The following is a 22,499-nucleotide window of genomic DNA, read 5'->3' as shown; positions in this document are numbered from 1 at the left end:
TTCTCTTCACTAGGGTCGCGGGCGTGCCGGAGCCTATCCCAGCTAACATCGGGCAGGAGGTAGGGTACACCCTGAACTGGTTGACCTCCAGATCAGCTAAACTTTATTTGGGGTTAATCAGAGGCTCTTTAATTCTGGCAGGTGTGTGTTGACTCTCATGAAATGTGAGTTTGAAAGTGATTGGTTAATTCTCAGTTTATCATCTACAGCTATTTTTACTTTCCCTCTCTTTTTTATCCGAGTCACAGTCTTAAAGGATTTATCTTAGTCAAATTTTTTTATATCACAAAAAACCTGGCATTTAGGGGGTGTGTATGCTTCTTGTAGCCACTGTAAAAAATAAAAAATAAAAAAATTGTAATTACAATGCTATGTCTGACATTGTCATCCATCCATCCATTGTCTTCCGCTTATCCGAGGTCTGGTCGCTGGGGCAGCAGTCTCAGCAGGGAAGCCCTCTCCCCAGCCACTTCATCTAGCTCTTCCGAGGGGATCCCGAGGCGTTCTCAGGCAAGCCGAGAGACGTAGTCTCTCCAGTGTGTCCTGGGTCGTCCCCGGGGTCTTCTCCCGGTGGGACTCGCCCGGAACACCTCACCAGGGAGGTGTCCAGGAGACATCCTAAACAGATGTCCGAGCCAGATGAGGTGGCTCGGACATCATCTCTCAATGCGGAGGAGCAGCGGCTCAACTGTGAGCCCCTCCCGGATGACCGAGCTTCTCACCCTCTCTCTAAGGGAAAGTCCGGACACCCTGCGGAGGAAACTCATTTCGGCCGCTTGTATCCGGGATCTTGTTCTTTCGGTCACGACCCACATCTCGTGACCATAGGTGAGGGTAGGAACGTAGATCGACCGGTAAATCGAGAGCTTCACCTTTCGGCTTAGCTCCTTCTTCACCACAACGGATCGATACAAAGTCCGCATCACTGCAGACGCTGCACCGATCCGCCTGTCCATCTCCCGTTCCATTCTTCCCTCACTGGTGAACAAGACCCCAAGATACTTGAACTCCCACTTGGGGAAGAATCTCATCCCAGACCCGGAGAGGGCACTCCACCCTTATTCGACTGAGGACCATGGTCTCAGATTTGGAGGCGCTGATTTTCATCCCAGCCGCTTCACACTCTGCTGCAAACCGCTCCAGTGAAAGTTGGAAATCACGGCTTGATGAAGCCAAAAGAACCACATTATCTGCAAAAAGCAGAGATGCAATTCTGAGGCCACCAAACCGGAACCCCTCTACGCCTCGGCTGCGCCAAGAAATTCTGTCCATAAAAGTTATGAACAGAATCGGTGACAAAGGGCAGCATTGGCAGAGTCCAACCCTCACCGGAAACGAGTCCGACTTACTGCCGGCAATGCGGACCAAACTCTGACTCCGGTCGTACAGCCCATATCAGGGGGTTCGGTACCCCATACTCCCGAAGCACCCCCCACAGGACTCCACGAGGGACACGGTCGAAGGCCTTCTCCAAGTCCATAAAACACATGTAGACTGGTTGGGCGAACTCCCATTCACCCTTGAGGACCCTGCCGAGGGAGAAGAGCTGGTACACTGTTCCACGGCCAGGACGAAAACCACACTGCTCCTCCTGAATTTGAGATTTGACTTCCCAAAGGACCCTCCTCTCCAGCACCCCTGAATAGACCTTACCAGGGAGGCTGAGGAGTGTGATCCCCCTGTAGTAGAACACACCCTCCGGTCTCCCTTCTTAAAAAGGGGGACCACCACTCCAGTCTGCCAATCCAGAGGCACTGTCCCCGATGACGACGTGATGTTGCAGAGGCGTGTCAACCAGGACAGCAGCATAACATCCAGAGCCTTTAGGAACTCCGGGCGAATCTCATCCACCTTGCCACCGAGGAGCTTTTTAACCACCTCGGTGACCTCAACCCCAGAGATAGGAGAGCCCGCCTCAGAGAACTCAGACTCTGCTTCTTCAAGGGAAGGCGTGTTTGTGGAATTGAGGAGGTCTTCGAAGTATTCGAACCGATTCACAACGTCCCGAGTCGAGGTCAGCAGCGCCCCATCCCCACTATACACAGTGTTGACGGTGCACTCCTTCCCCCTCCTTCCCCCTCCTGAGACGCCGGATGGCGGACCAGAATTTCCTCGAGGCCGCCCGGAAGTCGTTCGCCATGGTCTCACCAAACTCCTCCCACGCCCAGGTTTATGCCTCAGCGACCACCAAAGCCACATTCCGATTGGCCAGCCGGTACCCATCAGCTGCCTCAGGAGTCCCACAGGCCAAAAAAGCCCGATAGGACTCCTTCTTCACCTTAACGGCATCCCACACCGCTGGTGTCCACCAACGGGTTCGGGGATTGCCGCCACGACAGGCACAGACTACCTTACGGCCACAGCTCCGGTCGGCCGCCTCGGCAATAGAGGCGCCAAACATGGTCCACTCGGACTCAATGTCCCCCGCCTCCCCCAGGAAGTGGGGTGAAGTTCTGCCGGAGGTAGGAGTTGAAACTCCTTCTGACAGGGGATTCTGCCAGACGTTTCCAGCAGACCCTCACAATACGTTTGGGCCTGCCACATTGGACTGGCGTCTTCCCCCACCATCGGAGCCAACTCACCACCAGGTGGTGATCAGTTGACAGCTTTGCCCTTCTCTTCACCAGAGTGTCCAAGACATGCGGCTGCAAATCCGATGACACAACCACAAAGTCGATCATCGAACGCCGACCTAGGGTGTCCTTGTGCCAAGTGCATGTGTGGACAACCTTATGCTTGAACATGGTGTTCGTTATGGACAATCCGTGGTGAGCACAGAAGTCCAATAACAGAACACCACTCGGGTTCTGATTGGGGGGCCATTCCTCCCAATCACGCCCTTCCAGGTCTCACTGTCATTGCCCACGTGAGCATTGAAGTCCCCCAGCAGAACGATGGAGTCCCCAGCGGGAGCGCTCTCCAGCACCCCCTCTAAGGACTCCAAAAAGGGTGGGTACTCTGAACTGCAGTTTGGTGCATAGGCAAAAACAACAGTCAGTACCCGTCCCCCACCCGAAGGTGGAGGGAGGCTACCCTTTCGTCCACCAGGGTGAACCCCAACGTACAGGCGCCGAGCAATAAGTATACCCACACATGCTCGCCGCCTCTCACCGTGGGCAACTCCAGAGTGGAAAAGAGTTCAATCCCTCTCAAGAAGATTGGTACCAGAGCCCAAGCCGCATGTGGAGGCGAGCCCGACGATATCTAGTCGGAACTTCTCAACCTCACACACCAGCTCAGGCTCCTTCCCTGCCAGAGAGGTGACATTCCACGTCCCTAGAGCCAGCTTCTGTAGCCAGGGATCGGACACCGCCCAGCTTACACTGCACCTGACCCCTATGTCCCCTCCCACAGGTGGTAAGCCCATCGGAAGGGGGACCCACGTTATCCATTCGGGCTGTACCCTGCCGGGCCCCATTGGTGCAGGCCTGGCCACCAGGCGGTCGCCTTCGAGCCCCACCTCCAGGCGGGGGCCCCGGTGACCCGTGTCCGGGCAAAGGAAACCTAGATCCATATATTTTGTTCTTCATAGGGGTTTTTGGAGCCGTGCTTTGTCTTGTCCCTCACCTAGGACCTGTTTGCCATGGATGACCCTACCAGGGGCGTGAAGCCCCAGACAACTTAGCTCAGAGGATCATTGGGACACACAAACCCCTCCATCACGATAAGGTGACGGCTCAAGGAGAGGGTCTGACATTGTGTGTGACAAAATCTCAAAAGTAGTATAAGAGATAACAATGCGAGTTGCCATTCTGTATGTATTCATAGTGCACAGTTTTTGGTGTGGATTGTCCTGGCAAAAGCCGTGACATTCTTAAACTAACCCCCCCCAAAAAAATATACCAGCACTTCACACCCAGCTCAATGTTATTTAGCTAGAATACATCCTCAACTTTACCACCTTAATTTTGTAGGTGAAATCGTAATTGCAACTGTAACTATGAAGTTACCACAAAACTTTGGACAACTAAAACAATTTTCTGTTTTCCTGAGCATGTCACAAGAACAATGGGATTTGGTGACTCACACAACATTTGGTGAGTCACATAAACAGCCAGTTGTAATCCACTGGGTTGAGAATGCATTGTGCCGTCAGGTTAGCCTTTGAAAGACCACATTTAAATGACACATAGGTTAATTTTTTTTAAGCTCTCCAGTCATAAAATACCAACAGGATAGTAACAATCCTTAAATGACATGCAGAGGGGGTGAAAAGATTTAACCTTTGTGAACAAACAAAATGGAATGTGGGCCAATATCCTCCAACTGGAAGCAAACAAAGGCTTTTATGGCTAAAAGCCAAAAACCAGATAAAATGCTGAGTGAAAAACCCCACTTCTTTTTATTCCTTCTTAGCTGACTTACCCTGTAGCGAGAAGGCAGCCAACTCCACCGTTGTTTCAAATGGGCATTCAAGCCTGAAATTGTAGACAGGGCTGGTAAGACGCAGAAAAATGGGCCAAAAGCATTATCACTTCGATAACATGTCATCCCACAATCAGAGTAGGAAGAAAATATCTTTATGTTTAAATGTTGATGCAGGAAAATGGCTTACTTTCCACTGAGGATGTCTTGTTTCAACTGCAATACAAAAAGGTATCTGAAAGAAAAACAAGCTTACGCTGTGAAACATGGTAATGAATAATGAATTTCAAATAACAAGCAGACGTGGGTAATAACATGCTACTCATTTACAATTACTTCTTTGATAAATTATGCTTGTCTGAGTAGTTTTAACATGTCATACATGAGTGTTTTTGTTGAGAAGAAATGCAACATTTACTCCTACATTGAGCTGCATTCCACTCGCTACTTGCATTTATATTTAAATACCGCTTACGTGATCTACAATGGGAGGAAAAAGTACGTGACCCCTTTGGAATTTCATAGATTTCTGCATAAATCGGTCATAAAATGTGGTCTGAGCTTCATCTAAATTACAAGAATAAACAGGGTCATCTTAAACTAATACCATACAAACAATTATAGCGTTTTATATTTTTTATTGAAAATAAAATGTAGACATTCACAGGACAGGGAGGAAAAAGTAAGTGAACATTCAGGGTACGGATTCTCCAAGTGCCAATCAGAATCAGGTGCAAGTCAAAATGGAGTCCAATCAATGATAAAAGATTGTGGAGGTGTGGCATAAAACTGCTCTGTCTGATCGAAAACACACCAGTTTAGAATTGTCAAGAAGCATTGCATGATGTGTACCATGCCTGTTCAAAAGAGCTCCCAGAAGACCTACGATTTTTTTTCGAGGAGTGGCAGTCGAAAAATTCTTATTATTTATAATATTAATAAAAGTTCAAGCTTATGTGTTAACTCACCTGGTAAGCTCCTCGTGCAGGTTGTTTGGCTCAGAGGAGTAGAACTTAACTCTCATGTGGAGGCAGTATGGTGGGCCAACTAAAAGATGTGAAATTACAGCAGGATGTCAAGCATGAGAACTGTTTACTGCACATAATAATACCCAAACTACCATCAGCGAAATATGAAATAAAACTGCAAGGCCAGATGCATAATTCGCACGCAGATTTGTTATTCTTACAATAATATTTTTGAACTTGCTCGTAAAAGTGTCAAGAAAAAAGTAACTGTTTATCTTTAGTAAGAAGGGAACGTAGGGCCCTTGTACACTTACTTACTTACTTTTCACTTGTTTTTTGATACTTTTTGTAACATCAAGCCAGTGCTGAAACATAAAAACAACAATTCATTAAACAATGCCGCACGTAAAAAAAGCAGTACTAAAGCAGCATTAGCTGAGTTTAAAAGTCGTATTGGATCTTATGAGATTGTGTATATGTAACTAACGAAGTGGCAAGAAAATGTATCTATTAAACTTGACCCAGCCCCCACTTTGCTTTGTTCTACGCTAGACCTGCAGGCTCTATGAAGCATGAAGGAAGTCAGGAGAGGAAGAGCTGGTGACTGTGATGGAGCATGTGTTAGTGAGTGAAAGAGTGAGGAACTCTGAGCACCGTGGCGTCCTCTCCCCCACATTCCTCCTTTCAGATTTCTCTCCCACTTTTCGCAGACTACCTCCAGGCCTGAATGATGTGTCCCTCCCCTCAGCTAAATCTTCCCGTGTCAGTCCTCGTTCCTTTTTTATGGCCCTCGCAGGACATCGGTGTGAAGGACCAAGGTTACTGGCACACCAACAATTAAAAACAAGTCTATGTCTGAGCCCCAGCTGACAAGAGGACCAGAACCAATCCGTTTAGCCCAGCCACCGAGGAAGTGATGCTGATGTCATTTTGATTTTCGGGTGGACCCCAAAAATGCCAAAAAATTTGAAAATTCCTCCATCCCTGCATCAAATTATAATGGCACATCCACAACTCAACAACATTTTTTGAAAGGTGCTAAACAGGACATATTAAATTGCTTGTTTACGAGGGGTTGATCAACTGAAGATTTTCTGTATTTGACTATAATGTGATGAAAGTCGAGTCAGTCAATTAATCAATGACGTCATTGATAAGATTTTTTCAGCATACTACAGCGGTCCCCAACCTTTTTTTTTTTTGCACCACAGACCGGTTTCAGAAAGACATATTTCAACAGAACGGAAAAGAAACAAATAAAAACAATGACTAAAAATCCAACTGTTGTAATTAGCGGGAGCTCTGCATGTTTTTCTCTTCAACTATCTTGCCAGTCACATCTTGTGTTCCATAGAATACTGTTATATAACAGTGGGGCTAATTTGCATACTCACTAAATTAAGTAGAGCTGCACTGAATTTGGTCAAATGCACAGATTAGCTTTTTGGTTTTAATCAGACTTTTTGGAAGCGATGAAACCAAGGTTCCGGTGTAATTTTTGCTCACTGGCGTATTTTGAGGAAAGGAAACAGACATGTTATTAAGACAGTTTTTATTTGTGTAGGGGAGGTGGGGGGGGAAAGCACCTTACCGGAACTTGTGCAGAGTCCATGAAGCGCAGTCCAAAGTAGTCTTTTTCCACTATGTCCAGATGGTACATAATCTGGTCAAACAGCTCCTCACCTTTGGCTTTTTTCTGATGAGAGGGCCCACGAAAAGAAAGAAAGAGCCGTTAGGTTTCTCAGTGCTGACGCACCTCTTTATTAGCTTTAAACAAGCAACGCCAGCACCAAAATTCATTTTTTTTGTCTCTTTCCCATCTTGTTCCTTTTGTGGTTATTGTGTTCCATTTTGTGTTGATGTGTTTCACTGAATCCAGGTATGAGTAAATCTTTTAAACAGCCTGAATAGGAGTTGCCGTTTCCAACAAGGCTGTACCAGTTACTGCATGTGTTCTGCCTGGGACTGGAAGATCTCTCCCTCACATGGACACACACACAAACACACACACACACACACACACGCACGCACGCACGCACACAAATTTGTCTTCCAAACCTCAACTTGAGGCATGGCGACAGTGTAGCCATGGCAATAGGGGTTTAAGTGCCCCAGACACTCTGGAGTTGAGAGAAGTGGAGAAGCTGGACACACCGTGTGATCACCTGACTTTTGTGGCCATTCCACAGTCTTTGTGCACAATACTTCATGTTTTGAGAAGCACAAAATATAAATATAATCTCATAAAATCACTCTGTTAATGCTATACCATTTATAAACACACCTTTTTCCATGCATTAACTGTACTATGCTGGTACTGTAAATCCTATTTGTAATTGTTTTCAACTTACCCAGGACACTACTAATAAGTAACAAATTTAAGGACATGACCCATCATCGGTAGCCAAAGTTTGTTCACGCTCACACAGTTATTAGTGTGCAACTCAAGGGGGGCCGGCCCCATGCTAGTTGGCATAGCTGAAGAGGCAGAGTGCACCCCTACAGTACCCTTGGGATAGAGAGAGGGAGTGCATACAAAGGACTCATTGTGCATGTGTGTTTGTGTGCCATGCTTTGTTACAGTACTTCAAGTGTTTTTTTTTTTTCAGTTCTTTTGCACTCTAGCGGCATGTGATCACACAAACATGTCTCAACCATTGAGTCAGAGAGGTACAATTTGGACATTTGATAAAGATCTGCACATAACTTCAGTCAATGAACCAACCATAAAATTTAAATGAGGGAATACAAACTGGTTTCACTACTTTAGTCAGGCAAAATGACACTGTTGAAAACAGACAGGCTAAATAAATGTGTAGTAGTAGTTACTAAGTGTAATGGTAAGTGTATTTGTATTCTTCAAGTAATAATAATCATTTGTAATAAGTATGGAACATTTTCACACATATTAGGTGAGGGACAGCAGATGTAACTGCCTCGGGTGCTAGAAATGCCATAAACAAATGCAGTGCAGCTCAGCCTCTGGCTAGCAGACTTCATGACTTGGCAATTATGCTTTTGGCAGAACCACAATCTATTTGAATTTATTCAGTCAGGATTCAGGGCAGACCACTAACTAGCTATGGATTACTACTATTACTCAACAGCAGCGCTGCCTTTGATACCGCTGATCACAATATACTACAAAATTGCCTCGAAACGCGTATCATCGGTATTACAGGCCCAGCACTTTCTTGGTTTAGATATCTCTCAGATAGGACGGACCGTGTAATTAGTGGTAATGTGACCTTTGAGTATTATAATGTCACTTGTGGAATTCTGCAGAAATCGGTACTCAGCCCTTTTTTGTTCAGTGTTGCCGCTTGGTGATATTTTACGCAAAGAGTGGATGTCCTGTAACTTTTTGCTCCTTAACCTTGAGAAAACTGAGCTGTGCCCCTGCTAAAACACCCACTTGTTAAGGACAAAAAATAAACTCTACTTTATAAATGTTTTGTTAATAACGCTTTTATCACGTTTGTTGCAAACCAAACCAAACTACCAAACTACTACTTAAAATAAAATCAACAATAGTTGAACAAACTATTTTCCTTGAATTCTGATTTTAACTATTCATCCATAAATTTGTTGTGTATCGGTATATTAAATAGCATGATGAGGTGAATGCATTGGACTTTTGTTTTTATATATTTACAGTCATAACGACCCTCGCGTGTGACAAAAATTTTGTTTAACATCTCTGGAATAAAGTATATAATAAAGACCAGGCAAAAAACAAACAACTGTAGCAGGGGAATGCAAATACTATAACATCACAAATATTAAAGGAACACATTAATCTTACCAAATCTTGGTAATCAATACAATTGACAATAGAAGCGCGACACTGAGGGCATTTTTTCCCCCTCTCTACAAACCCAATAGGTCAAAGGTGGGAAAACAACCAGTGTGCCATACCAGAGGCATGCGGGTGGAAGAAAATATGAAAACATTTGTTTGGTCTTGACCATCACAAAAGAAGAAACAACAAAGAAAAGCTCAGTCAAATAGGCATTTAGACTGAAGTCTGCTTTCTTGGTGTCGACTTGCTGACGAGCTGCATGTGTCATATGACGCGGTCATGTGATTAAGCGTGTTGTCCAGAGAGGATCATGGAATTACAGGTGATCAACCACTGAAGTGTAGACGCACACATGTGAATAAGGGGCTGTGCTACTGACACAACAACACACCCTATTACTACCTAGGGCAGTAGCCTGCCAGATCCATCTTCATCATCCTTCTATCAATATACTCACTATTTCTCCTCTGGACGTGTCCAAACATTCAAAGTCTGCGCTCTCTAACTTTGTCTCCAAAACATCCAACCTTGGCTGTCCTTCCGATGAGCTCATTTCTAATTTTATCCAACCTGGTCACTCCGAGAGCGAACCTCAACATCTTAATTTCCGCCACCTCCAGCTCTGCTTCTTGTTGTCTCTTCAGTGCCACTGTTTCTAATCCGTACATCATGGCTGGCCTCACCACTGTTTTATAAATTTTGACCTTCATCCTAGCAGAAACTCTTCTGTCACATAACACACCTGACATCTTCCTACACCTGTTCCAACCTGCTTGGACCCATTTCTTCACTTTCTGACCATAATCACCATTGCTCTGGATGGTTGACCCCAAATATTTAAAGTCATCCACCCTTGCTCTCTCTTCTCCCCGTAGCCTCACTCTTCCCCACTACCCCTCTCATTCATGCACATATATTCTGTCTTACTTCGGCTAATCTTCATTCCTCTGCTTTCCAGTGCATGTGCATGCCTGCTTTCCAGTGCATGCCTCCATCTTTCTAACTGTTCCTCCACCTGTTCCCTGCTTTCACTGCAGATCACAATGTCATCTGCAAACATCATGGTCCACGGGTATTCCAGTCTAACCTCATCTGTCAGCCTATCCATCACCACTGCAAAAGGAAAGGGGCTCAGGGCTGATCCCTGATGCAGTCCCATGTCCACCTTAAATTCTTCTGTTACAGCTACAGCACACCTCACCACTGTTCTGCTGCCCTCGTACATGTCCTGTATTATTCTAACATACTTCTCTGCCACTCCAGACTTCCGCATGGAGTACCACAGTTCCTCTCTGGGTACTCTGTCATAGGCTTTCTCTAGATCTACAAAGACACAATGTAGCTCCTTCTGACCTTCGCTGTACTTTTCCATCCACATCCTCAAGGCAAATAATGCATCTGTGGTACTCTTTCTTGGGATGAAACCATACTGTTGCTCGCAAATACTCACTTCTGTCCTGAGTCTAGCCTCCACTACTCTTTCCCATAACTTCATTGTGTAGCTCATCAACTTTATTCCTCTATAGTTCCCACAGCTCTGCACATCACCCTTGTTCTTAAAAATGGGCACCGGCACACTTGTCCTCCATTCCTCAGGCATCTTCTCACGTGCTAGAATTCTATTGAACAAGCTGGTCAAAAACTTCACAGCCACCTCTCCTAGATGCTTCCATACCTCCACAGGAATGTCATCAGGACCAACTGCCTTTCCATTTTTCATCCTCTTTAATGCCTTTCTAACTTCCTCCTTACTAATCATTGCCACTTCCTGGTCCACCACACTTGGCTCTTCTACTCTCCTTTCTCTCTCATTTTCCTCATTCATCAACTCCTTGAAGTATTCCTTTCATCTATCTAGCACACTACTGGCACCAGTCAACATATTTCCATCTCTAGCCTTAATCACCCTAACCTGCTGCACATCCTTCCCATCTCTATCCCTCTGTCTGGCCAACCTGTATAGATACTTTTCTCCTTCTTTAGTGTCCAACCTGGCATACATGTCATCATATGACCCTTGTTTGGCCTTTGCCACCTCTACCTTTGCCCTATGTCGCATCTCAATGTATTCCTTTCGCCTATCCTCGGTCCTCTCAGTGTCAAACTTCTTAGCTAACCTTTTTCCTTGTATGATTTCCTGTACTGTGAGGTTCCACCACCAAGTCTCCTTCTCTCCTTTCCTGCCAGCCTCTCTGATCACCTTGGCTGCAGTGGTCCAATCTTCTGTAAGCTCCTCCTCTTGACCGAGAACCTGTCTCACCTCTTCCCGAAAAGCTGCACAACACTCGTCCTGTCTCGGCTTCCACCACATGGTTCTCTGCTCTGCCTAAGTCTTCTCACCACCAACAGAGTCATTTTACACACCACCATCCTATGCTGTCTAGCCACAGTCTCCCCTACCACTACCTTACAGTCAGTAACCTCCTTCAGATTACATCGTCTGCACAAGATGTAATCCACCAGCGTGCTTCTACCTCCGCTTTTGTAGGTCACCCTATGTTTCTGCCTCTTCTGGAAAAAAGTGTTCAAAACAGCCATTTGCATCCTTTTTGCAAAGTCTACCACCATCTGTCCCTCCAAGTTCCTTTCCTGGATGTCGCACTGACCCATCACTTCTTCATCACCCCTATTTCCTTCACCAACATGTCCATTACAATCTGCACCAATCACAACTCTCTCTCTGTCTGGGATGCTCAGAATTACATCTAGCTCCTTCCAGAATTTCTCTTTCACCTCTAGGTCACATCCTACCTGTGGGGCATAGCCACTAATCACATTATACATAACCTCAATTTCAAGTTTCAGCCTCATCACTTGATCTGATATTCTTTTCACCTCCAAGACATTCTTAGCCAACTCTTCTTTTAAAATAAACCTGACTCCATTTCTCTTCCTATCTACACCATGGTGAAATAATTTAAACGCTGCCCCTAAACGTCTAGCCTTACTCCCTTTCCACCTGGTCTCCTGGACACACAATATATCAACCTTTCTCCGAATCATCATGTCAATCAACTCCCGAGATTTTCCTGTCAAAGTTCCAACATTCAAAGTCCCCACATTCAGTTCTAGGCTCTGTGCTTTCCTCTTCTCTTTCTGCCGAAGAACCCGCTTTCCACCTCTTCTTCTTCGACTTCGACCCACAGTAGCTGAATTTCCACCGGCGTCCTGCAGGCCAGTGGCGGACGTTGTTAACCTGGGCCACGACCGATCCGGTATGGAATTCTTTGGATGAAGGCTCATATTTGTTTGGCAAATTTTTAAGCCGGATTCACTTCCTGACGCAACCCTCTGCATTTATCCGGGCTTGGGACCGGCCTACAGTTTGCACTGGCTTCTGCCCCCCATAGAGCTGCATTGCTAGTACTCCTACTTTTAATTTGTAAAAAAAAAAAACATTTCCACGATTAAAATAAATCACAGATACATTTATGATTTAAATGTACAATCATATTAATTACAGAGTAACATTTGCCAACAAAGTGTTGCAAACTCCAACAGCGTTGTTTCATTGTGTATTCAAATTGGCAAAAAAACAACCCCATCATAACAGTGTTTGTAATTGAGCTCATATTTGTGATGAATAGTTGCACTGTGCTCTATCACACACAAGTCAATTCATACACTATTTAAACCTTGCTCTGAGCCACAGCCTCAGACAGACCATAAATGAGCTAAATATAGTCATATTTTCTAGTTTAGATGGTTTTGCCTCACATGGTGCAGTTGACAGACTTAAACGTATTCATTGTGCTAGTGAGAGGAGCTAAGAGTAAGAGCTGAACATGTCTGACTGCACATGAAGACAAGCGAATGATTTACATGACGTCTCTGTCATACCTACATTTTGAATTGCCCAAAGTTAATACAAGAGAGTTATTCGTTTAAATGTCTTGTTATGTTGGTTCATATACGTTTTTGGTAATGATATAGTCATTTTTTAATGTCCATCCATTTTCTAAAGTGCTTGTCCTCATTAGGGTTGAAGGCGAGTTGAAGCCTATCCGAGCTGACTTTAGGGCAAAAGACAGGGTACACCCTCAACTGGTCACCAACCAATTCCAGCCTTTGTTAATGTATAGAAATGTTTTTTCAAGGACCCCCCAGACGTAAAGAGACCCAAAAATGGCTGTACGGTTGGAAAATCACAAAATGGACATGGTTATAATCTTCTGTAAGACATGTTGTGCCTTGACTATTGAGAACATGTACAGTATGTTTATACAGTGGCACCTTGACGAATGAGTAACTCGACCTACAACCTTTTTAGATACGAGCTGTTGCTAAGCAGAGTTTTTGCTTTTACTTGCGAACCGAAACTTGACATTCGAATGCTATATAACAGCATGTGGCTCTATTCACTTCACAACAAGCAGCGGTTTGGCTGATATAATTAGTAAATATTCTTAAAAAGAAGGGGCTTCAAGCTCTTCATTGCCACTACTAGTTAGAGTTTACTGTTACACTAACCATAAAACAAAGGGAATTACACAATGTGCATTTGAAACAACCACATAGTTTCCACCAAGCAATGGAAAAAAAACACAGCCACACAGACTAACAATTAACATAAGAAAAAAAAACAGCCGCCAAGGGTGTTTAAAACAGTTTTAAGATCTGGACAAGAGATCTATTACGCCAGAGAGGTTACAGAGATAGGGTGACAAACATTGTATTTTGGAGGTGATTGTGTTTAACTTCAGAGAGTCCACAGTACAACAATGAGAGGTTACTCCTTACCGGCAGGTCGACGCTGACGTCGGTCCCGTCCAACAAGGACACACGGCAAGTAATGACGGACTTGGCATCCCCAGCAGCTGGGATGTGTGTTGTAGCGCGCTGGGCCTCCCGTAGCCGCGTTTTTTCTGCATGCTTGCGGATGGAGCGTCGCCCCAGGGTCCTGCGCAGGAAACTCAGCATGCTGGGAGCAAGGGAGGGTTAGACTACGCCACCTGCATCACACACATTGCACACAAGTGTTTAAAACGTGGGCGAAGATGATGAAATACACAAACAGTGTGACGTAATACAAAGGTACAACAAACAGTAGATGGGGAAGTGTCTCTAAATGTTAATGATAGTGGAGTGGTTCACTACTTTTACAGGCATTTGCAAGGTGTTTAAAACATGGGCTGATGAATAAACATACAGAGCTGGAAGTGTCAGGTGGCGCAGGTGTACAAAAAAGATGAGAAACGTCTAGTTTATATGTCACTGTAGTGGCTCAGTAATTTAAGTGTAATTGTAAAATCTTTAAAACATGGGCTGTGATGGTAAAACATACACCGGGAACAACACAGGTGTACAACACTGATGGGCACATACATATAAATGTCACACAAAGAGCAGTGGTTTACTACGTTGAGATGCATTTGTAAGTGTATTTGCAAAGTGATTCAAACATGGGCTATGATGACAATGACACAAACACGGGAAGCTGTGAAAGAGGGCACAGGTGTATGACAGACACTGTTTATTTGCGTCACTTACATTTAATTAAAGACATTTAAGTGGTCATTTTATTCATAGCAATAACTTTCTTTAAAAGGGAGAAATATAGCGTCCTAATGTGATCCTTGAAGCATTTATGGCCAAAAATTGGCTTCCTATAGACAAAATTATATAATGGGTAGAAAAATGAAAACAAAAAGAGGTGAAATGAGGCCAGCAAGTAAAATAACGCTGCTTGTTGGGGCTCTGACTTAAACACACGTAGTCATGTAAAGATCAAACATTTACAAATGTTAGTGGGAATACTCACATATTTAACGTAAATGAAAGGGGGCGGAGGGGGGATGGGTAAATGTGATTATTAGCTTTATTTGTTCTCAGCTAAGGGGCCTAAAAGTACCTGCAGGGAACGAAGCAACAGGTGTGCGCTTGGTTTCAAGTACGAGCTACGCCGTTGCAGTGCCCGCAATTGCAATGCGAGCGTAACAATTCGGTCCGGTGATCGGAAACAAGCGCCGCCTGGAGCTCTCTTTGCCTGGACCTAAGATACACTTGCCCCGGCTGTGGGCACTTGTGGATTCGGAGCAGAAGCCAGAAATACTTACCGAAGTTCCCCCGTTAAATCCAGTGCGAAAGCACGCCCGCTGGCATTTTAATAGCGCGACGAGCAACATGGAGCATTTTTAATGTTCGAACTTTGCTTCCTATTTTAGTCCGCCTCACGACCACTGTGCGAGATTTTCCTCTTGCAGGTCCGAAGTAGGAAAAAAAAAAAAAAAAGCAGGAGGAAAAGCTTTCCCGGAAGTGACGTCAAACAAACCCCAAACAACAACGTGATTAGCATTTTTAAAGAGACATGCACTTTTTTTTTTTTTTTTTTACAAAGACAGCGTTCACACTTGCTATGCGTATTTGCTTCCAGTTAATCAAGAAACAGAAGTCATTTGCTTTGAGGTCGAATTGGTAATGTGGAAATAAGAATAATGGCACAGATTCATTTAATCATTCAACACCTTAACTGGTATAAATGACCCAATCCTCATTTTACACGGTCCCACGTACGACATGTAGAGGTTGGGGGGGAAAAAAAAAAAAAAAAAAAAAGACGCTCAGTTACCGACGAATTTGATTATTACATTTTTTATGGCCAAGAAGTGTTTTTCATACACATTTACTGTGGTACTGTGGTCGGAACACGCTACGCTACTGCGTTAGTGTGTTCCGACTTACGTACACATTTAACAGAAGTCCGTCGTAAACCAAGACACACAAACATCTCCAGTTTTTTAATAAGCATAAGCGCCCTCTTCTGGATAGTTTTTATTCATTGTTTCCTAACCTTTATTGAGCCAATGCACATACACTACTTCCAAAAAGTTAGGGCTATTCGACTGACAGGTGAAATTTAAAATTCACCCTAAAATGCTCCGCAACCTTAATTTACACACGGCCACGAGTCTGGGTTTGAAACTCAGCTCAGCCCCTCCTGCATGGAGTTTGTTTACTTTGGCTTCCTCACACATTCCCAAAACATGCATGTTATTTTAATTGAAGACTCCAAATTGTCCATTGGAGTGAATGTTAGCGCTAATGGTTGTTTGTCTTAATTGTCAAATCGCTGATTGGTTTGCGGGCACCGAATACTCTTGTGTGCACAGCTTTTGTGTCTCATTGCTGCTACCTTTTTTTCCCCACATGCAATTAGCCCAGTTGTAATTCACACCTTCTTCTCAATGCCGTCACTTCTCTTCTGTTGAGTTTTGGAAAATCATCTGCACCAAACTAGAAAGTAAATTGGAATCATTTGTGAAGCTTTTAAGCATCCTTTTACTGAAACTTCAATATTGTTCACACTTGCAAAAAACAAATAAATACTATATTTTGTAACTAAACTCCACTGTACTACAGTTTGCATATTACTCACATATGTTGTCCTTTGTAAAAGGGAAGTAAAAATAAACATATGACAGATAATGTGGTTGCACAAGCATGTACACCAACCGAGAAATGGGGATGTGGCTGCACATTCAAACTAATGTTAAATGGGAGTCAGCACAGACCTGTCACCATTTAAAGTGCCACTGCTTGACCACAAATAAATTTCAGTTGCTCTAGTCGATCGGATAGGAACCAGGACAGCAAATCGTGAAAATCAGCGGACAATTGGCACCCGTTACAAGTACGAACAATTCTTCAATAAGGTGGGATCAACCAACACTTAGCCTTTTCGGGTTGGTCCAAAATTTTTGTAATTTTTTTTTTCAAATTGTAAAAATGAGTGAGATTCTCAAGAAGTGGATGTCCCTCCAAAAAGCTGGTCAATGGAGGCTCCCAAGAGGCCGACAGCAACATTGAAGGAGAATTTGTGGCAAGTACTGGCTCATAAGTTTGAGAAATGTGGTACGGTGGCAAGACATAAACCTTATCTAAGGAAAGAAAAAAAACCATTTGAAATCTCCTAAATGCATGCTGAAAAATGTATGGGCCGATAAAACCAAGGTTCAAATTTTTCTCCATAATTCCAAAAGATATAATTGGCCGAAACACAACACTGCTGATGACCAAACAAACCTACAGTGAAGCATGGTGGTGGCAGCATCAGGTGTTTTGGTTATTTTTCTTCAGCTGGAACAGCTAGTCAAAGTGGAAGGAATTATGAACAGTTTCAATTAGAAGTCCATGTTAGCACAAAACCTTCAGGTTTCTGCTAAAAGGCAAAAAAAAAAAAAAAAAAAAGTCAGGAAAAGTCCACTAGAACATCTGAACTTTATGTGGGGTTCATCAGAGGCATTTTAAATTGTGGCAAGTGTGCGCTGACTCCCATTTAACATGAGTTTGAATGTGATTGGTTAAGTTTGAACAGCCACACCAACAGTTATTAGAGGGTGTTTAAACTTGTGAAATCCAAGTTGTGTTTTTACTTCCCTTCTCTATCAAGTTGTACAGGCTTGTACATCATAACGCTGGAAAATGTTTTTGTTTTATCTTGGTCTTTTTATATGCACTGTACGTCGATATGAAATAAGCTATGGCTATCAAATTAGAAAGTGCTCTTTCGAAGGACCAATCTCTTCTCTTGACCTCACTTTTGCAGTGAGTAAAAGCAAGGTGATCTGAAGCGACATTTTCATGCTTTGACAGACAAGCTTTAATTGTTCACAATCAAGCTTATAGACACGCCCAAAGCACCAGTAAAACCAGGATCCCAGTCAGAAAGAAACAAGACATTTGTACGACACACAAAAAGCTTCATTTAAAATATGAGGAAAAACATCGTCTTGGGGTTTTAGCATATATACTCGCCGGTGTAGATTGTGTCAAGTCAAATCAAGACGTCTTGAAATACACATCAGTTGTGTAACATTTGAATCATCCAGAGGAAAACAACAAAATACTTCTGCTCACAATTGATTTTCCCTTTTATTTTAAAGATTTTTTTTTTTAATATACAACATCGTATTTACACGGTCTAGCATTATTTACACAAAATTAACAAGTGGCACTGTGTAGTTCGAAGTTCTCCCCCCATTCGTGTCTTACTTTTAAAACAAATGAAAATAAATCCTAAACACGAATAAGGAACTTTTTTTTTTTTCTTTTCAGTAGCACTACTTGGCACTCAGCATTCTACAAAGTGCTATCGTTCTCCCAGCCATCTACAACAGGTTTCATCTTTGCAAAAAAAAAAAAATACAGCTAAAGCAGACCCTTCGCATTCTGGAACTCCTCTAAAACTACCTTAGATCAGTACCCTAAACGCACCAAATATGGGTCATTTACAAATCGTTTTAATTATACAGCTGCTTGGTGGATGTTTGGTGCAGGTGTACACATGCTATCTTTAGGGACGTGTGGTTTTATTTTCTTGGTAAAATGGCATACCGGAAAAAGTTTTGGTCTTATATGTCTTGGAGATGCCGCTCTTAAAAAGTGTTGGTTTTAAACTAAATAAAATTTTTAAAATGACCAACTCGGCTAGTGTTGTTCTTTTAAAAAGAAGCTCGAGGATGTACTGCCGAAAAAACAAACGTACGGTTCCACTGTTCCAACAGACCACAATATAAAGCATGAGAAGGATAGACGAGATGTGTTGTGGGAGCCAGATCAGTCTTGGATGAGAACAAAACTTCTTGATAGGGGACAAAGTATCAGTATGACTCGGGATAAAAGGTTGAGATTAGCACGCTTTGAAAACTGGGCCGGTTGCTCAGAACAGACTAATAAAAATAATCATGTCAGTGTTTTTTTTTTTTTTTATGGCAACATGTTTCATTCCAGTTAAGAGACAAGCAGGCTTAGAACAGACAGCTCCAAATATTCAAACGTTAACTAGGAGGAAGGTGATACAAGTACATCTCAATGACTTCGAGTGGTGGAAAAGGTCATTTATTTCAGTAGGTCAATTAAAAAAGTTAAGTTGATATAACATATATAGATTCATTAAAATAGGAACACAAAGGTAAGTACTTTTCAGAAGGCCAATTCTAAAGTAATTTCTATGGTAAAAATCTAATTGATTGTTTCCAATGTAATATTCCAATTTCTACACTGAAGTCCTGCATATTTGCGGCTCGGCATTTCCAAATTTTTTGGGGAAACCTATCTTCCGTCATTCACTGAAAAAGCCACATACAGTATTCTTCGCTTTTTGCTCATGTGAAAGCAATTAAAGTATTGCTTTGCTGCCATCTCGTGGCATCTTGGTGCCAAGGAACTATGTTGAAGTGAGTTGTGGAGGTTTAACAAGACAAAGGTAGTGCTTTGATGCCATCTTGTGGCATTTATAGGGTGGGTGTCAATTACTTGCAAATTAGCTATATATATATATATATATATATATATATATATATATATATATATATATATAAGCATCACAATTATAAAAAACAAAAACATTAACTATTTCAGTGTGTAGTGAATCTATATTATACAAGTATGACTTTTTCAATTTAACTACTAAAACAAATTAAGGTTTCCACAAATTCAAATGTATTGAGATGCAACTGTAAAGAAGGACTGAAAAAACGGAAACTTCCAAATGAAACTCATCCAGTCGTCAAAGAACGCGATGAAACATTACACACAAACAATGGTAAATCATGTCAATCAATAACAAAAGTCAATAACAACATGACGTTAAATAAATTAAAAGTCCATGTTGGACTTGATCACTTGGGCCGGTGAACACTCAACTGCCATCACTTAGCTTTAAAAACAAGTACCTTGAAATGATGGTGAACCACTACATATCCTCAAATAAGACTAAAAAAGTGCCGCGCATGTTTCCAATCAGAAAAATCCAAGGGAGTGAAAACATGAGGATTTTCAGTTTCCCCCCCCCCCCCAATCGTGTGACGCGTTATTTATTTTTATTTTTTTTCAGGCTTCATATCTGTATGGACTCACCAAATGGTTCCACTCAGTGGGAATGAGGGGACTTGCTCTGTTTGTGTGCGTCTCCTGGGAAATATCCACATATTTTAGGGTGAAACCCCCCACCCCATAAAAAACTCATAGGCCCCCCGACACAAAATTGGGTGAACACGTCCATCATGACAGGGTGCACAAAAACATCTCAAGGACCCAAAATTGAACAGGAAGTCAGCCATTTGCATTTAAAGCAGCCATTTTGGGCGAACTCCATGCCTCGGACTCCTCCTAGGAAATTTGACCAAATGAGCCCCGACAGTACTACTACTACTACACAAAAAAAAAAAATTCTATGCCTATGAAAACAATTTCCTATGGCAATCAATGAGGGTGGCTTATGTCATCAAAGTTTAAAGATCATTTGAGCAGTGAAAAAAGGGGTGTGAGGGCCCATTTAATGTGCATTGATTTCAAGTGATTCATGCACACAAATTTGAAAAAAGGGGTGCCCACTTAACACGCCGTGAAAATTGTAAACCTGTTTTGTTCTTCACTACACCATATGTCTGCCAGCTGAAAAAAGAAAAAAAGCAAAGCAATGAACCAAAGTCACCACGCTAAATTTGACTAAATGTCCATCTGTCAGTCTGAAATGAGAAAGCCGAGAAAGATCAAAACAATAAATTAAATTGCGTCTTTTTTCCATCCTCACAAAGCAAAAGAATTAATGAAGCAGTTAAGAGTACTCAAGACTACTTTACTACTTAAAAGTGGACTGGTAAAGCATGACGTTCTAGACTGGTACAAACATACAACTCATTTTGTTCAGTGGAGAGGGTTTGACACAAACTAAAACAATAAATACTCTTTCGGGAGGGACAAAAGATAAAGGTTTGTCTCTGTATCAGCTAAAAGGACATTTAAAAAAAAAAAGAAAAAAGGCAGGTCTGTCTGGCAGACTCGCCCACAAGGGTGACGAGAAATGGGGGGAGGTGGGAAAGCTTACCATCCATGGGACAGCCCCAGCCCCTTGGTACTTATGGCACAAAAGCAACTCGATATCCATTGTGTGTCCCCTGAACACACAACAGCCTCTAATGGTACTGAATCAACATGGTGGGATTGCTTCTTTAATTGGAACCTGTCCATGGGTTTTCTTGTCTGTTGTCTATTTGTTCTTTCCATTTTTGTTATCATAAAGTGCAACAGTGCGTTTGTTCTCTCCTCCTGTTCCTGCTTCCCCTTAAAAAGTGTTACGGGTCTTCAGGATCGGGTTCAGGGTTCACGCTGGTCTCGCTGGTGGCGCTGGCGACGCTGGGTTCCTCCACTTCATCCTCCGTCACCTCCCCCACGTCGAGCACCTCCACCTCTTCGTCATCGTCATCCTCGTCATCCAGATCTCCTTCCAGCAGCTCCACCACAGCCGCCTTCTCCTCCCCTACCTCCGCTTTTTCATCTCTCTCCTCTATGTTCTCCTCCTCATCCTGGTCACTGTCCGCCTTCTCTCGGAGATGGTAGACGGCAGGGGTCAGCGGGCGAACCAGGCCCTCCTCGTAGACTTTCAGGATGGCCTCACACACAAACCGATACTGACTCTGTTGGAGATTAGACAGATGAGTTACAGTCAGTTGGAGAAGTAAGACTGACAGACAGATGGCTCGACATACGGGTGTCTGGATCATCATGGCTCTCTGGTCTCTCATGGTCCGGACGATTTCCAGAGGGTACACTGGCTGGCCGCACTCCATGAGACACAACGCTGTTTCCATGGTGATCAGAACACCTGTCCGACCAATCCCAGCACTGAGAGAAAGCAGGCGGACGAGGGATTCATGTTAAAAGTAACACGTGAAACAGAATCTGGATTTAAACTATAGGTCCAAGTGCCCAATTCTGATTTACTGCAATAACAGTCACAGTTAGGGACACACAATAATTGGGGCACATTACATAAATCATTAATATACAGGATGACCAATTTTGTGCCCAACACTGACCCCTGGGGGACACCACACACGTTTAAGCGTTTCAAGTTAAACTCACCTAGCTTCACAAACTGCTGCCCTTTTGTTAAATAACTTCTGAGCCAATTCAAGGTTACACGTCTAATGCCATAGTGTTCCAATTTACTGACCAATCTATCGTGAGTTATGGTATTGAATCCTTTGTGGAGATCAATAAACAGCCCCGCTGCAAGTCTATTGTCTATGGAGTCAGTGATTCCTTTGAGGAGTTCTGTTAAAGCTAGTTCAGTTGAACGGTTTGTTCTGAATCCATACTGACTTGGAAAGTAATTTGTTTTTCAATCAATGTATCTAATCTGTTATTTAAGAGGTTTTCCATAGTTTAGGAGAATTGGGGCAGAAGAGAGACAGGCCTGTAGTTTGTGAAGTTTTATTTGTCACCAGTTTGGGCAAATCAGAATTTTGCAGTTTTCTTTTTTTTGGGAATTGTCCATCTTATAGCTTTGCTTAGCTTTGCATTTATCTTATTTAATGATGGGCACACTTTGAATGTAGCATATTTAATGGTCTAGCGACACG

At 43.0% G+C, this 22,499-nt stretch overlaps 2 protein-coding genes across 4 annotated transcripts in view; both read right to left on the bottom strand.

Annotated features, from left to right (window-relative positions):
- The window catches only part of epb41l5 (erythrocyte membrane protein band 4.1 like 5), a 42,036-nt gene extending 26,696 nt beyond the window's left edge, over nt 1-15,340 (bottom strand). For 2 of the 3 annotated variants that reach the window (XM_061691453.1, XM_061691455.1), the window contains exons 1-7: nt 15,192-15,340; nt 13,876-14,087; nt 6,925-7,029; nt 5,656-5,698; nt 5,334-5,412; nt 4,556-4,600; nt 4,366-4,436 (exon numbers count right to left, since the gene is read on the bottom strand). In XM_061691453.1, the coding sequence (XP_061547437.1) occupies nt 4,366-4,436; nt 4,556-4,600; nt 5,334-5,412; nt 5,656-5,698; nt 6,925-7,029; nt 13,876-14,055 (523 nt within the window). In that variant the 5' untranslated portion in view covers nt 14,056-14,087; nt 15,192-15,340. The remainder of the gene's footprint in view (nt 1-4,365; nt 4,437-4,555; nt 4,601-5,333; nt 5,413-5,655; nt 5,699-6,924; nt 7,030-13,875; nt 14,088-15,191) is intronic. The other variant, XM_061691454.1, reaches the window with a different exon arrangement.
- A 2,427-nt stretch (nt 15,341-17,767) lies between these two features.
- ptpn4a (protein tyrosine phosphatase non-receptor type 4a) overlaps nt 17,768-22,499 on the bottom strand; it is a 68,170-nt gene continuing 63,438 nt past the window's right edge. The window contains exons 26-27 of the mRNA XM_061691897.1: nt 21,624-21,759; nt 17,768-21,551 (exon numbers count right to left, since the gene is read on the bottom strand). Of these exons, the coding sequence (XP_061547881.1) occupies nt 21,210-21,551; nt 21,624-21,759 (478 nt within the window). The 3' untranslated portion in view covers nt 17,768-21,209. The remainder of the gene's footprint in view (nt 21,552-21,623; nt 21,760-22,499) is intronic.

The sequence above is a fragment of the Phycodurus eques genome, chromosome 12, assembly GCF_024500275.1.
Source record: "Phycodurus eques isolate BA_2022a chromosome 12, UOR_Pequ_1.1, whole genome shotgun sequence".
Classification (NCBI taxonomy): domain Eukaryota; kingdom Metazoa; phylum Chordata; class Actinopteri; order Syngnathiformes; family Syngnathidae; genus Phycodurus; species Phycodurus eques.
The sequence above is the reverse complement of the archived record's forward strand: the minus strand, read 5'-3'. Positions and strand labels throughout refer to the sequence as shown.